This window comes from Pezoporus occidentalis, unplaced genomic scaffold, assembly GCF_034315485.1.
Source record: "Pezoporus occidentalis ecotype Australia unplaced genomic scaffold, CSIRO_AGI_Poc_V1 ctg20, whole genome shotgun sequence".
Lineage (NCBI taxonomy): Eukaryota > Metazoa > Chordata > Aves > Psittaciformes > Psittacidae > Pezoporus > Pezoporus occidentalis.
In genome coordinates this window covers 6165850-6183271 of record NW_026913856.1, presented here as the reverse complement: position 1 = coordinate 6183271, position 17422 = coordinate 6165850, and the positions used below count along the sequence as shown (strand labels likewise).

The 17422-nt window shown below is 37.7% G+C and overlaps 1 protein-coding gene across 3 annotated transcripts in view; it reads right to left on the bottom strand.

The window, feature by feature from the left end:
* The window catches only part of CDH13 (cadherin 13), a 523969-nt gene that overhangs the window by 338986 nt on the left and 167561 nt on the right, over positions 1 to 17422 (bottom strand). For all 3 annotated transcript variants that reach the window (XM_062618325.1, XM_062618323.1, XM_062618324.1), the window contains exon 3: positions 14046 to 14254. In XM_062618325.1, coding sequence (XP_062474309.1) covers positions 14046 to 14254 — 209 coding nt within the window. The remainder of the gene's footprint in view (positions 1 to 14045; positions 14255 to 17422) is intronic.

Here is a 17422-nt window from a genome sequence, read left to right as displayed (position 1 = left end):
AGAGTTAAATCAAACAACTAAGTGTAATAGCCTTAATTTCAAAATAGCTAGCTCTCCACCAGCAAAAGGTAAAAGTTCCCTATTGCCCAGTATCTGAGTAACTTTAATATACTTATTGAGTATCTCCATTTTACAGACAGACATCTGAGGCAGAGAGGTATAGAAGTGAAGACTGTAGAAATTATGACACTTTTTCCTTTCGCCCAACCTCTGTTTTGTCTGAAAGCTCTTTGGAAAGATGCTGTCTTTCACTACGTGTATAAGATCTCAAAAGTCACCATCCTTGACAGTGCTTCTGTACTACTACAATAAAATGACAGAGAAATAATGCAAATGCTGAAGGGATTTGGGCTCTCCCTTAATTCTTCTAAACATATAACCTTACAATAGAAACCAGTCTTATCTTCTGATTGTCTAGAGACAAGATTGACTTCCATCAACTCATGTTCTCATTTTATAATTTTAAAGACTGAGTCTTAAGTCACTTACCTAATTCACCATTGCTCTGAAACACATTTTCAATTAATAAAATGATCCTAAATACATCCTAATATACTGAATGCCAACTAAAAGGACACAATAATTACCAGCAGTGATGAGGAAGTAGGAAAGCCATTAAACTAAACCAAAATAATTTCTCTCTCATAACTCTCTATCCCATACTTTTGTACCACTAGAAGATACAGTAATTATGTCCCTCAAATAAACCAGATACTTTTCTGTTTAATAGCCAAATGTTAAAGGAAGCCTATCCCTTTATACTTCTAATATATTTATCATACTTTTCTTCTAACTGAATACAAATGATTCAACTTTTTTGACCAATGTTAAGTTTATTAAACATCACAGGACTGAACAGAATCTGCCTTGTGATATTTACAAATTTGAGATAAAATTTTAAAGTAATTATAGTCAACACATAAAATCTGGAATTAAAAGCCACTGAATAAGTGTGAAACTTCTAAGATCCTCTAAAGAGCTACTTGACCAAAAAAAAAACCCATTAATTTTGCAGGGATTCAGCTGAAGGCACAATCAACATTAAAAATAACTAAAGAAATATTTTTTTCATATTTCATAGACACAAAATATAACTAGCATACTGTGACTGCCCACTAACATTTTGCACAATTATGATTATATGTATATAAACTCGATAGTATCCATTGGAAAGGGCTATACAACATGATAGTCCCACTAACACATTCCGGTTTTCTGGTGATTAAAAAACATGGAAGTACTAACAATTAACATCAAGGTCACCCTCAAATAAATTTTGATTTGGACACTCCTCATAGCAGATTTATGAGTAGAGTCAAAGCTCATTAAAATCGGAGGAATGACTCCTGTTGACTTAATGGAGATTGCAGTTGGTGTACTGCTTTCTGTGTTTTCCTATGACAGATTAATTACACGGTTTTGCGAATAATCATGCCTAAAATCAACCCTGTAAGCTGTAAGCTTCAAGCCTTACATCACATATGCACGCAACTTTGTTAACAATGAATTTGACTGTTGCAGATGTGACCTGTTCAGAGTCAAATCTTCCCCAATTTCTATTTTTAATCTTTAAACTGAAGTTTTAACATTCCCTCCCCTTACCTCTACCTTAATTCCTGATTTGAGGGTCAATATGAAGCACAACAGACTCTTCTGGCTTTAATGACCACATAAAAAGGATGGTTTTGGGGAGTGGGGGTGTAGAGAGCAAACCACAAAAGGACGACACAATATGGTGGCACAGAGAAAATAAAGTTGTCTTCAGATAAAGTCAGAAAGTTACTTAACCTGCCGTGCACAGCTACATATGCAATAAGGAGACATATCTTTTTTTGACAGAGACGGGAGAAATACTCAATACAACAAGGATATGGAGTGGGCTTCAGCACCTCCCATAAGAAGATATGCTGAGAAATTTCAGGCTGGAGAAGAGAAGCTGTGTGGAGACCTCAGAGCAACCTTCCAATATCTGAATGGGGCCTACAAAGGTGCTGGAGAGGGACTCTTCATCAGGGTCTGTAGCAGTAGGACAAGGGGTAATGGCTTCAAATTAAAACAGGTGAAGTTCAGGTTAGGTATAAGGAACAAGTTCTTTATTGTGAGGGTGGTGAGGCACTGGAATGGGTTGCCCAAGGAAGCAGTAAATGCTCCATCCCTGACAGTGTTCAAGGCCAGGCTACACAGAGCCTTGGGCAACATAGTCTAGTGTGAAGTGTCCCTGCCCAGGGCAGGGGGGGTTGAAACTAGATGGTCTTAAGGTCCTTTCCAACCATAACTGTTATATGATTCTATGATTCACATGGCAATAGAAAACCCAAAGCCAGGAAATGGGTAGAATTTTGTATCATATTAAGTTGATTGCACAGAAAAGTTGACCGTTTTTCCTTTAACCTGCTGCTGAAAAAAAAATAATTTCTGTTGAAAACCAAAAGGAGGGGTAAATTAACATAAACTGCTCAGTATCAAACTGCAGGCATTATTGAAACAGAGTGGATAGAACAATCAGTTTTATCAATGTTAAGATTACAATTTTAATTAAAGAGCAAGAATGTGACTTTGTTGAAAAACGCATTTTTCCTCTTTCTTAGTAAAATAACCCAATCTATACATATTCTTATATTTCTCAACATAAACCTACAGTGTATGCATTGAAAAGAATATGTTTTAAAGTCTCTCTTGAAAGATATCCCACACTATATTAGTAAGACTTTTACAGATGTTGCTGGAAATTAAATACTTGTGAACAGTTCCAATGGACCTCTCAGTATGGAGGTTAAATTTTGTATACAATTAATGACAGTAAATGAATGAATCTACAAGCAATGGATGTTGACTGAGCCAGTATGAAAACAAATAATGAAATGCCTATTTCCTAAATCAGGAATTCACTCCAAGTTTTTTATTTCTAGCAGGCAATTCTGTTGTAGAGGCTGGGACAAAAAATACAGAATACTAGTGTAATAATCTTTTTAATCTAAGGAATGGGTTTGTAGTTTGCAGCAAGAATATCAGTAAGAACAGAAGGTCTAGTCTGAATGGTCTTGTTACCAGGTGCTACCACAGGAGAGAACGATGACTGAGCCCATCTGGTCCCACCTGGATTTTTGTCTACCCATACAGTCTTTCAGCAGGGCATGAATTTCCTATCTAATGAGTAGACTTTTTGTTTTGTCTTCAAGGAAAAGAAAAAAAGTCACAGGTATGAGAATATTCTTCCTGTGCAAAGAAGAAGCTACAGTGTAGTAATTGACAGGCAATCAAGAATATTGAGTTTACTGGCACTTTTGGTAAAGAGTTCAACACTATCCAAATCAAAATAACACACCTCACAAGAGCATTCCAGTGTCCCATTTCATAGGGACTGACATGTTGTTTTAACAACTCACTTCTGTGCTTTAAGAAAACCCTTTGCATTTTGAGACAGCCTTTTAAACTATTAGCAATGAAGATTTCTTATTAGTAATTTTTTTTTAGGAGTAGTCAAAAAAGTTGGGTGGTACTAATGTGCGCTAATGTCAATGAATGCGTAAAGTCTTCAGGATCTCCTAGGAGAGTCCAGTACTTCACAGAATTATACCCTTGAAATCCCAGTGCAAAAAATATCTATCAATATCTAAAAATTAACTTTTGGTTCAGCCTTCCAGAACCCAAAAGACATTTTACTATCACCCGTCCTCCAGGTCATTAGAGGACAGATCTTTATTCAACATAGCACAGTGTTCAACACTGTATAAAAAAACAAAGGGCATCCCCCACCCCCCCCAAAACTCAACATATTAACATGTAGCATAAGTGGGATCTACAAGAATTTTTTTAAATATATTTTAATTTTTAATAACTTCTAAATTATCATTAAATCTGCAAGATGTATAAATCTTCAGTTGATGAATCTATCACGCCTGCTGCTTCTAGTAACTCTAAAAAGACACTGGGCATCAGGAGGATTTGAAAATGCTTAACTGTGATGTTTATTAACAAGGTCCTTAAAGCCCCAGAAAATATTGACATGCATACTTATGTGAGTAACGTGAAGACAAAGTTCACATACTCACAAAGACTTTAAATTTCCATTTGTGAATACACAGGTCATGTCACAACATGTTTGACAGAGACCATTTAAAAATTAAAAAAAAATAAAAAAAACCACCCCACCCAGATGAAAAGCCAACAAAAACAAGCAAACAAAAACCCACAAACAAACAATACACACACACAGACCCCGAAACAAACACCAAAAAACCACCAACAGTTCATCCACACTGCCTTGACATTAACCATAGAACTTGTACTTGGCCACATAAAATATTCAGTAGTTCTCCTGTGTGCTTAGTACCATTATACAGATAAATGTACTTAAAGTTAAACATTTAGCCCATTTCTGAATGATGATATAAAAAAGGACTGTCTTAAAGAGTAAGCTGTCTTAAAGAGACTATCTTAAAGAGAAGTTACAATCTTGTACTAAGATCACACAATTTAGCCACAAGGTCAGTACACCAAGAGCTAGATCCAGCTCATTTTGAAAGAATTGTAATCTATTCCTCATCTTAAAAAGCTACATATACTACACCCATGATTCATTTAGCACAAAGCCACAAGTTAATTCTAGAGATAGAAAGGAAAAAAAAAAGATAAAATTGGTTCAAGACAATTTCTTGTTGAGTTCAAACACATGCTAAATGGTCCAAGTATTGAACATCACCAACCACAAGGGTGTTTGCTGACTTGTAAGTAAATAAAACTGCATCCCTTTTGGGGCAGTTTGAACAGTTGCTGATCAAATGACTTTGTGTTGCTAGAATTTAAACAAGTTACCAGAACACTTTCTAAAAAAGATTTCAACTAATTTCTTCTTACTTGTCAGGAAACTTCTTGTTTACTGCTGTGCACCAAACAGTCATAGTGAGTTTGTTAAGAAACTAGAGGCCAAATTCAGTCTCTCCTTTCTTACTAGTACAGTTGCCTTAAACAAGAATCTACCTTTTCCATAGTAATGAAGGACAATGCGGAATTTTAGTGGTACCAAAGTTATTAGCAGTAGCCAATTACTGCACATTGCAGGAATACTTGCCAGTTCAAATTGACCTGATGCCCCTCCTCTCTCTTCATGTGTAGTCACCATCCTTAGGCGCCCTCTTAGTAAGTGGGAGAAATATATAAACAATGAGTAAAACTATTTTTTATGAAATGGATTAACTGCTTAATGCAAAGGTTATTCTTTTTGATTTGGTGGTGAAATGAGAAGTGAGGAGCTGGATGATTAATAACATTAAGACAACTATAAATGTTAGCAGAGTTGCTTATTATGGAGGTACCAAATTATATTAAGCTTTAACTTGCCAAGTTATTCTAGATATTTAAGAAATCTAACTCTAAAGTATACAAAAGATGCAAAGGACTACTCTTAAAAGCAATAGGATTGTGATGATCAACAACTAAGGAATTTTAGGTCCGGAAGGAGCCATCTGTCCCTGCAGTAGCAGAATCAATTCTTGGGAGACGACAAATGTAGACTTTTACCCTGTGATGCTCCATTAAATGCTTAAGATGTGTGCTGAGATAAGTGTTACTGTAATAACCATAATAAATGTTCCTTCAGGTTTGTGAAAACCAGCATGGAACTATTGGGACAATCATTAGAGATGATTATTGATGTATCTGATGGAGAGAAATGACTAAACTCTCACTCAGGGAATCATCTTTTCATGTGAATAATTTCTTCTATTATGGCTCTCTCTCAAATCCAACCTGTATCTGGAAGCTGATGGAAAAGATTATACTGGAGAAAACATCAGCAATATTTTGTGTCTCTGACGCAAAAAAGAACCTTGAGTTTAGTTCTGAATACAGCTTAGTCTGATCTCCTCTTGGAAATGTCTCAGTTCCTTAATAAATCTGAGGTATTTCTGGTGAAACTGGGGTAGTTGTCATATGCTGACTGCATCATTCCTGCATGTCAGATGAGAGAACAACAATGGAAGAAATAGACAGAAGTCTCACAGGTTCTTCTGGTTTCTGTGACACCTCTTGTTCATTATGGATTTGAGGACATTAAGGATGTCACGGGGATTTTAATATCTTACAGAAATCACCACTTCCTTTTCACAAACTCCTTATTTAAAAATTATTCTGTTACTATCCTGATGTGAAAAAGTATTATGAAATAAGTATCAACAATAAAGATATCTATGCAAATACCTTTTCTTACAGATGTGTGTATATAGACATGGACACACATATTCTTTCTCTGTGTACTTAATAGTTACACTTTAAGGATGTTACAGGATGAAAGCTGCATTATAAATGAAAGATATTACATATCCTAAGAGACATCTACTTATCCTTTATGATCTTGCTTAATGTTCTACTAAATCATGCTTAGTCTGTTGCTTTCCCACTTATATGCTCATTTACTACAATGAACTTTAAATTTAAACCTTTTCCAAATGGCTCTTTTAAATGTTCCCCATACCTCTGGCACAAATTTCTGCAGAACTCCAGCAGTCTATGGAAATTAGTACATAGGATTGGCATAGTTTTGTCTATATCAGAATGTTTTCATGCTGGACTCAAAACAATAATAACTTGAAAAAGAATTGTATGTCAATACATGATGATCCATCCCTCACCCACAAAATTTAGTCGATTTTTTTTTAATAAATAGAGTTAGCATCCTTAGATCATAAAAAGAAGCCAATTCAATTCAAAATGTCTTCACACAACTTGTCTACCATTCAAACTCTCATAAACATATTTTAAGGCCAAAAGGTAAATCGGTATTTTCTTGGCACGCTGTCCAGCATGAATTTTAGTTCAGATAAAAGACTTCAGCAATCTCTGAATAATATGTCTCACTGAATTTATGGAAGCTTTTCCATTAAGTCTTATGGATGAAAGTTAAGAGTTAAGTGTGATTTAAAAGAAAATATGATAAAATTGGTTGCATTCCAGAACTGCATTTAGTTCTGAGCTTCCACAAAAACTTTAAGTTTATACAAGAAGGCCATCAAGCAACAGTGAAACTAACTGAGAAGTCTAAATGCAGCTCGGGGCTGAAAGAAATTATGGGTTTAGACATTTTTAATAAAATTAATTAATTTAGAATATTTTTGCCTGGTATCTTTCATTATTCTGTTAATAATTTGGAATAATTAACAAGTTTTCATTTGTTTCCAAAAATCATCTAATTTTACCTTTGAATTACTGTCAGACATGTTTTACAATTGTCATAGCTCTGCTTGCTCCTGAAAAGCACAAAGTCCCTTTTTGTGGATAAACACTTCCCTAGTTCACATAAAATCTGAATGCATATTACTCACGGAGAAAAGCACTGAACATCCAAAGAAGCTAACACCTTCTTGTTTCACAGTCAATTATTCACGTTTCCAGTCTATAAGAGCATTTTTCTCTCCTTAAATATCCAGGTACTTCTCATTTACATGCTGAAGTTGCATACTGAGAGAAATGAAAGGAAAGCTAACCCACACATTTGATCTAGGTATTTATACCAACAGTGAATAAACTTACTAGGCACACTTTGCCCCAAAAAAGGAACATTAAATTAATGAAAACTACCAATGGCCCATGTTCTTTATAGTATTTAGTCTAGTATTTAACACAATTATATAACTGTTGCTATGGCAACTGCCACATCTCTTGGCACCGTAATAATTCTCAGACAAATGGATCTTTGTCAGAGCAAACTCCAAAGCCAGTGTATATGAAACCTGCATTTCTCTGGTAGTGGGAATCTGCTGAGTTGGAAGAATAAATTCAGCCCAGACCTAAGGGAAAGCACAAGCCTGTCAATAGAGGTGAAGCTCTGCTGCAGAGCTAAGTGAAAGGCGGGGAGAAGGGCTATATATGAAAAATCACAAGCACTGGGCCCTGCCATGGGACTCATGGTCACTCAGAAACAGCCCAGAAAGAAGCATAGGAGTCATGTCTGTAAAGCAGTGCCAGACAAAACTCCTGTCTCGATGGCTTGCTCCAAAGTCTGCTGGAATCTGATTATTTCAGCAGGTTCTGGATCAGGCTGAAGGATAAAAAGGGAAAGTAGGCGACTGGAACTTCTGTGAAAATAGCTTATTTCAGGGGATGAGGAGATTTCTTACATAAAAGGAGCTCTTTGGTTTTTCCCCAACAGCAAGTGGTCTGCATAGATGATTTTTATAAAAATATGCCAAACAGACAGCTAAATGATACTGTACAGAATGACCCCTTGATGAGAACAAGCTCTTGCTTTCATTGGCATTAAGATATATTCTGTGAAACCTGCAACCTGAAAACTGCAGACTTTAGAAAAAAAACAAAAATTTCAACCTTTCACAGGTGATTAAAGCAGGAAAATGGTATTTACCACAATGCCATCAACACACAGGTATTGCATTCTAAAATTACTTCTACATCAAATTTTTATGCATTAATTCCTAGTCAGTAGACATTTACAGTGTGAAAACAAACAAAAATAAAAGTAATGACAAGTTAATCTTTTAAAGGCGAGTAGAACATATTAAGCTTTCTTCCAAATGGAATTCCAAAGTGAGAAAATGAATTTTCTTTTGTTTCCTCTTTAAGAAAAGCCATCTTTATATGCCTGAAGGACACCTTCATATCTTAAGACAAAATATTGCCACAGCTTTTCTGAAATGGTATTCTAGATACTGTTTTGATCAGTATAATGACTTATAAATATATCATAGATATTGATGTACCCCTGTGACTTACTCTATTTTGTGCCTTAAAATTAAATGCAAAACATGGTGTTTTATTTATGCGGCGCATCACTCTTTGCAGCAACTGCTATATGCAAAATCTAATAACATGGAACTCTTTGAGCCTGTTTGTCAATATCTCATATGAGAGTCTGTCTTCTGCAAAATGACTTTTGCAGAGTCATTTTCAGCCTATTTGGAACTCTATTCTAAACTGAAAAAATGCTAATATACATTAATGGGAACGATTGCTTGTTATATCAGAGAGGCTGATTCTTGATCTTATTTTCCAAATAAATTATTGAACTGCCAGATGACTAAACTCAACTATTCACTTCCTTGCATGAATATTTCTCTGAGAGAGAATCCTGATTTGTAATAAGATTATTGATCCTTTATCATCTGTTTTAAGGCAGAAAACCATACATGTAGGATTTAAGGCTCTAGGCACTTTTTATCTCATATCAATAAAATTTGCAATCTGTATCCTGCAGGGATAAAGCAGAGAGTAAGATACAAACAAGAAATGCTAAGGTTTAAATCCAAAGAGCTTACTTTCATTATTTCTGTTTGATACTTTAGGAAGGAGCCACAGGCATAAAGCAACTTGCACAAACATACACATCCAAGCAGTGACTTAGCAGGAAACAAAATTCAGGTCATCAAGGCACCTGTGGAATTTTTCAGCCAGGCTGCCTCTCAGGTCCCCAGTATAATAATAATAAACATAGCATGGTACTGCTTTGTCAAGCAATGGCTTGACAAAGGGAAAATCGAAGTTGTATATCTGACTAACCCCTAGCCATTACGAAGTGGACTGGACAGAGTAGTAGGACTAGAGGAACTTCATTTTCTTCAATCTGAGCTACTGATGAAGATGGTTTTAAGCTTTGTCTACAACATGCTGTCTCTGGGTGTGTTCCTCCCTCTTATCTCTTCTTTTCTTTCTCTTATTCTTTTTCCATCTAGTGCCTGAAAAGTGTCCTGAGGGTTTGACAGTTTCTGTTTAATCATTTCATCCTTCTGTATGGAAGACTGCTGAGCACCACACAGGGAAGTTACTACCAGACTGGAATTTCTGAGTACGTTCATGCCCTCTTACCTGCTTTGGTGCCAGACTCTTGATATCTCATGCCCCTCCCCTCCCCGTGTCTGTGATGGTGTAACAAATAAAATCTCTTCCTTTGATGGGAAGGGGTGCAAGCTGCATTTTGACAATACACAAAAAAAAAAAAAGACAGAGAAATATTGTTTCCCAAGGTTTTCTTTTAGTTCCCAGTGTACTAACGGTATATTCATTAAAGCCAGCACTAGATTACAGAGGGGGAGGAGAAACAGTAGGCAGCCATTATTTAGCCTTGGAAGACACAGTTCAATTCCCAGCTTGCTGCCTTTTGTAACTCACAATCTGCTATGAGGCTCTACAAAAAATTGGCTATACTTTGTCTTCCACAAAACCAGACAACTGAAATAAATACACTAATGTCTGGTCAAATTATCAGATCTGATGAAATTTCCAGCTTTTGGTTGTCTTACTAGTTCTATAAGACAAAGCAGGGATCAAACATTGGATAAGACATAAGACAAAAAAAAAAAAAAAAAGACTGTCACTTATCAGCTCAGCTTGTTCCCAACTAGGGTTTGCAAGGGATTCATTTTTCCATTTGCGATCTGAACCTTAGCAATTCTATGAAGTATTCCAAATGAACCCAAAGTTCATTTCAGGATCATGGGTGAATCAAAATATTTCCTTGCCTATTTTTAATATCACTAAGCATTCAAGTCCTGACTGTGTGAAAAAGTATGAATCAAACACTGGGCTAAGCAGAGCAGGACCACAGATGTACATGCCTCACCCAGCGCCACCAGTGAATGCAAGTGAACTTCATTTCCTGTATTGAGCACTCTGATTGCCTGAGGGTACAAGCATATACACACACAGCTATTACAAAGATAACACTGTAATGTTATGCCTTACACAGGCCCATGGCAAATCTGTGCACTCATATTTTACATGTCTCTCAAAAATCACAGCAGTTTTTATATGAAGACTTCCCTCTGCCAAGATGGACAGAAAGCTGTTTATCTAGCCAAAACCATGGAGGAAAGGAGCATTAAAAACAGGTTTTAGAAAGCAATCTAACTGTAATCTGATGTACAGATTTCTGTTCTCAATAGCATGTATGCGTATCTGTAGGTAGAGATATTCATGGGGTTTAGGGTATTTTGCAGAAACATCCAGACTTCTGGAAAAGCAGCGATGCTGAATTTGCTTTTCTGTCATTTGACCCTGCAAAAGATTCTGTGATCAGAGAGCAAGAGCCAAGTTGGCTGATGATGTTGAGGAACCATCTATCCTCTCATACTGTAGTCATGGCCACCATTTGACAGAAAGCTGCAGGCTCTGCAGATCTAATACACTTCTGGCACAAGAATAAGACAACATGCCCTTCAGACACAATAAGCAACATTAAAGCAGTGAGTGCTATTCTAACAGCCCTTGATTATGCTATGGCCATGAAGTTAATCATGTAGGACTGATCAGTGAGGCCAGCCTATCTTCAGCAGGAACAAACCACACCCTTCCATCACTAGAATGCCAAAAGCTTTTCTGCATGCTCTAGACTGGACCTCTAAATATTTTCCATATTCATCTAAAGTATGGTTGGCAGCAATCAGTGAGTTTTAAGAATTATGCTATATCTTCCCAGGCTCAGACTGCCAGTCAGCATATTAGAGATCATTGTTGAAAGTCATTTCCAAACATGTTGGGAATCTGAATTTAGAAACATTAACAATGGGATTTCACAGATGTAGGTTACATGCTTTCAGAAAAGAAATGGCACTTCCTGGCAGTGGGGAAATACTTAAGAACTACTTATCCCCTAATTAAATAAGCTACTGTATTCTAAGTACTGATGCTAAGCAGTGTTCTAACATGTACTCATCTTAACCCTACAGAATTATGCTGAATTACTAAGGCTCCTGAATTACAAAGGCTCCATCTGAGCATTTCTTAGCCAAAACTACTTGCATAAACAGATGGAGCAGTTCTGCTGTTTCCACGATGACACATTTTGATTGCAAAAGTACAGGATTAAGTTCAAATTTATCATAAAATCACTTTAGATTGGGCTCTGTATTTTTTATATCCTTCTCAAGTGTGACAAACAGAGACAAGACTGTCTGTTGTGTTTAAAATAGGCAAACAATAGCTGAAATGGCTGGTAAAAAAAAGTATTGATTTAACAGCAACAGAGTACTGCCTGAGGCCAGACTAGGACAATCAGTCTCAAAGATCTTTATATTCCCCTCAATAAGGGGATGATCCTCACTAGAAGGATTTCCTAGGACACATTAATACATCATGTAACTCCCAATGGCACTGCAGGCGCCAAGGATGACCACACTAAAATGGGTAACCTAGTCATGAGCTGAATATCAAAGTCCATAAAGAAGTGATGAATGCAGGTAGAGATGACACTGTGATGTTGCTTTGAGGAGTCACCTACAAAGAAAGACTGGCAAGTGGCAGAATATGTCAGATTCAGACTGGCTTTCTCTGAAGCAACACAAAGTGATTGGAACAGAATCTGGGAGTGGGGCCAAATTAGACTTGGCTTTTGAATGTAGTCTGGTGATAGATTTCAACACTAGGCATTAATTAATATTGCTGGAACGTTTTGAGGGGAGACTACCAGAAGAACCCAAATAAGACATAAAGGGAAAAGGTCACCGGCAAAGCTATGTCATAGTCTATGTAAATACACACTTCTTAATTCCCCTAGATTGTAACTTCCATGGAATACCTCCTCTCAAAGACACTGAAGGGCTGCTTCCCTACTAAAACCAAAATAAAACTTCAGAATATGATTCTCAGGGAGTCAGATCTTCACACATAAAATGATTCCCTGAAGTTTAACTCCAGACTTCCTGTCAGAAACGTCTCAAACTCCTCTGTGGTTTCACCAACTTCTAACTGGGGAATGAGAATCTCCATTCTGAAACTGCTCCTAAGATTTCAAAACCTGGAGTGAAAATGAAATCATTTGAATGTTCTTGTGAATGCACCAGAAGGAGCACGGCTTGCTAGTTTTAGACACAAGACATACAAGTGCCCAGCTCCTGCAAGTGCAGCTTTCCTACCCTGAATTTGGCAGGAGCTAAATCCATGGCTCCACCATGTAAAAGACTCACTTAAGTATGACTCTGTTAAAACTTTACTTTGTGAAGAAACAGCATATATTAATACAATTAAATTCATTTAAGTGTTCTGATCAGCTCTCTGTAGTTATGCATTCTGGTACTTTCTCTCCTGCTGGCAATCTATATTCACATCATGTGCTGCTCAAAGTGCAGACCAAAACCTTTCCACAGCCATGGACTGTCAGAAGGTTGTTCAACCTTTCCCCTAAATGTAACTTTTCTGGGTTTTCTTAATGGAAAAAGGAAGTTATACTAAGCTATTGTGGAAATACAATGACAATGCTGGTAGCTAAAAGTTTAAACACCCAAATAAGACAACAGATCAGTCATTTTTATCATGGCTTCTTTATAATTCCTTGAAATTGTAGATTTGTAAAGGTACCAGGCTTAATTGTCCAGTAAGCCTTGCTTGCCTGTCTCCTAAACACCCTGACACAGAAGCAGAGGCTATTTTATGTTTCCTTTCCTTACTTTCATGGAGGTGAAGTAAACAACCAATTTGTGAAGCACTTCTCCCCTTAATCTGAGATTAGTATTACACTGAAATCCAGAAGTGGAAAGAAAAGGACACATCATTCAGGGGACAGAATGGAACAGAAATCACTAGCCCATGGAGGCAGGGCGCAAGTGATGTGCTGCTATTTGAGGGCAGATGTTAATATATTTTAACACAAGGCAATGCCAGGTAAGCAGACCTATACAAAAACTTAAATTCCACAGCACAGAATTCAATTCCATGCACTTAAGACTTGGAATGAATGTGAAGGTTCTGTAAATTCTGAATTACACATTTAGACTATGATTTTCTTTTTCAGTTATGGCCAAACTGTGGTCCTCTGGCTTAATGTACACCAGAAGAACCCGTCAATTTTGGGGCTCTTTGCGCTGAATCATTTCTTTATGAATGTCTAGCATTTATGCCTGAAGACGTAATACATTTTTCAAAACCTGGAAAATCTGTATTTTAAATTAAACTAAGTACTAAAACATTACAGCAGTATCTGGATTGAAGACTGATTTTGATATCTGCTAACAGATTAAAACCACTTACAGTCCTAGATAGCACATGTAAATACCCAGCAGCATCTCCTGGCACTTTCTTCTAATCTTTTGTATATGTCTTACCTTTAATGCACTGTGTTTTTCCTTTTCTTCAACAATCAAAATTTCTGCCAGATCCTCAGCATGTTCAGACTGTGCGTGGACAAAAAAGGTTCTGCCAGCTTCTGACATATTCTTTAGTGCAACTAAAGTTCCATCGCGTTCCACCTTAAAATCTGGGTTAGAAACTTCAAAGGTCAATTTATTATTCCCCTTGCAGTCATCAAATTTCACTGGGGAAAAAAGAAAAAATAAATAAACAATTATAAGTATCTACTTTGGAACACAGACTTCAAACATCTTATTGGCTTATCTACAGATCTAGGAAGAAATGTATTGCAACCTACGAGGAAAAACTTTCAAAGAAGCTTTATATTTGTGTGACTATTACTCATGGACAAATTATATGAATGTTCATTTTCAGAAGGATGAAGGTATTTTGACTATGCTAACTGGGGAGGTAGGAGATAGAGCACTTTGGACATGAGCATTTTGCAGTCACTTAAAAAAACATACGTGAAATGCACACCTACTTCTAAAAATCGGGCAGCAACAGTAGAAACCTTGTTGTCACACTCATTGTAACCCAGAATCTCTCAAGGCTTTTCTCTTGGCAAAGTAGTTCCAGATACCCAGTAAAACTTTAAGCTGGTTGTTTACAGAATATTCAAACTCAGCCTACTGTAAATGTGCTGTGAAACAGAAAACCCAACATGTAACATTTCTTACTACGCACCAGGATGGTGATAGAGTGGCTGAACTATCAGTGTAGCTAAGGATTATGAGAACTTTTAATCAAACATTAGCTGTCAATAATCTTGTTTCACTTTACATGGAAGATCTTCAATATTTTGGAAAGCTGGCATGGAGAGAAAAATATCTCTAAAGTACAGAGGTTTGAGACTGTCTGAAGTTCCTTTCTGAGTCCAGTAGATTCACTTTGCACAAAACACCGGAGAAAACATTACTCATGTAACTACCAGCTATATCATTAAGGTCTTCACCACAGACTTGTAATTGCTAAGTATATTTCTCAGGTTTTGACATGTCTGAACAATATATTTGCATGAGAGGGGTCTTTTTGCAGACAATCTGTTCTGTATGCTCTACCTGCTCCTTGAGTTACTGCTGTTGTAGATTTTTCACTTATCTGTATGCTCTTGGTATTTTGATTTTACATTTCATTTCTACTGGATCTTTAGTAACAGCATTACAATTTCAGAAGTTAACACAGACAGGGATACAGACTACAGAAGATCAAAGACAACGGAGTTTTTACTGAGAACAAAGCACTTTGCATAATTGTTTCAATTCACAGTATAGACTTCTTGCATTGGGTCATTGACTTTAAAAGAAAAACATAATCCCAGGTTTTCTCACAGCCTGCCCAATACCCAAGATTTTCTTGACTATGCAAACTCTATAACCAGCCTTAGTGCAGACAGAATCTCACAGCGGAGGACTACCCAACACTCCAGGAAAGTTACATAGGAATCCTCCTTATGAGATTTTGCATATTTCCAGACATACCAAAGTGAGGACAGGGTTGCCAGGGGATCTCTTGGAGATCCTTCCTCTCTGCGCATTCACTGGGATTGAATCCCAAAGTAGAACCAACACAGTGAAAAAGAACTGTGCTAGTTCCAGAATGTGAATACAACTTCACACCTTCTCTCCCTCTCGCTTTTCCCCGGGGTGCTTCACTCCTTCATTCCCAACTCCTCTGCCTTCTCTCCCAGAGCAGCACAGGGGGATGGCAAACAAAGGGTTACGGACAGGAACTAACAGCTCCTCTCTGCAGCTCCTTCCTCCTCCTCGCACTTTTCCTCTGGTCCAGCTTGAGTTCCCTCTCCACAGGCTGCAGGTTCCTTCAGGACATACCCACCTGCTCCAGCGCGGGGTCCTCTGAGCAGTCCTGCTCCAGTGCATGCAGCCCTTCTTCTAATTCTTCCCTTTCCTCCTGTTCTTCCTCCTCCCCTCGGGCTCACACGCTCTCACACCCTCTCTGCTCACCCCAAGCAGCGTTTTGCCCCTTCCCCAGAGGCACCACCATCCCTGTTGACAGGCTCAGTGGTGCCCTGCGCCGGGGCAACGCCGGAACCAGCCCTATGCCCTCACAAAGGACCCGCAGGTGTCACCCAGCAACAGCACACTGACCATCAACAACAGCTCTAGAGCCTGAGGTGGGATTGTAAAAACCACGGTTGTGACCCTGTTAATTTGTGACTATTCGTGGTTATCCTCAAAAGTCCAAAAATCTATAATCGCCACATAAAAATTGCCCTGGCACCTGAAGGATCAAGTTTTTTAGCCTTGCTTACATCTTTTGACTAAAAGCTGCTCCTATTTCCTCTGCCTTACTTGAGGGCAAAAAGAGCTGTCCTTGGATTCACAGTGGGATAACCAACCCACATTTCATCAGCTCATTTGCCATTTCATTGAATTTTGTTGAAAGCAAGCGAGATTATAAATAAAAAAGACACAAAAGATCTTTTCCCTCGGATACTCCAATCCCTCCAAACAAATCTATCTCAGTCTGTCATGTCGCAGACCCCTGCTTGCAAAGTCTTACACTGCAGTGGAAGCAGGGGGGAAGACACAGAATGTGGGAGAAGCAACAGTTCAGATCAACCTCACACTGACCAGGCTGTGCTGGTATCCATGCTGCTCTCTGAGGCTGCGAATCACTTGCCAAAAGAGTCTTGTGCTCATGGTAGGAATTTGATGGAAGGCTTTCTGTTAGCAAGGCCTCCCTAGTGCAAAACAGCCCATCACAATTTATGTTGTTGATATGACAGGCATTTTAACAGATTTACTGAAATCTCCTAAAGCTATCAACCCACCAAAAAGACAAAACTTTCCTGTCACCACAGACGTGGGAAGTTGAAATTCTCTTTCCTAATCACTGTGTAGTTTGCAGCCTTGATGAACTAGGGGTAGATTCTCCTTTAGCTTATTCTTTTCTTGCCTTAACAAAACAAAACAATGAAACGGGCTCTTTGGTAGGTACCTTGTTATAATGAATAAATACATGCTTCTCGAAAGCTGCTGCTGATCTGCTATTAAAAGCTTAGAACTGGAAAGAATTGGCATCATTCTGAGAAATTAATTATGTCAGGAGTAAAATAAAATAAAAAAAAAAAACCAAACTAATAAAACTATGATAAAGTAATCACCTAAAACCAAATGTCATGTTTCAGGGCAATAGTATTACCCAGCCAAATACTACAGGTCACATTCAAAAAGGGGCCACACTGTATCATGGTTCAGAAAGTGAGGAGAAACTGGCTGGGAGTATACTTCTCTCGCCTTGCTGCTCTGCATTCGCAAACCTTGAGATTCCTGCATCGCTGCCATCTGCATACACTGCAGAAAATCAAAGACCACATGCAGATTTGACA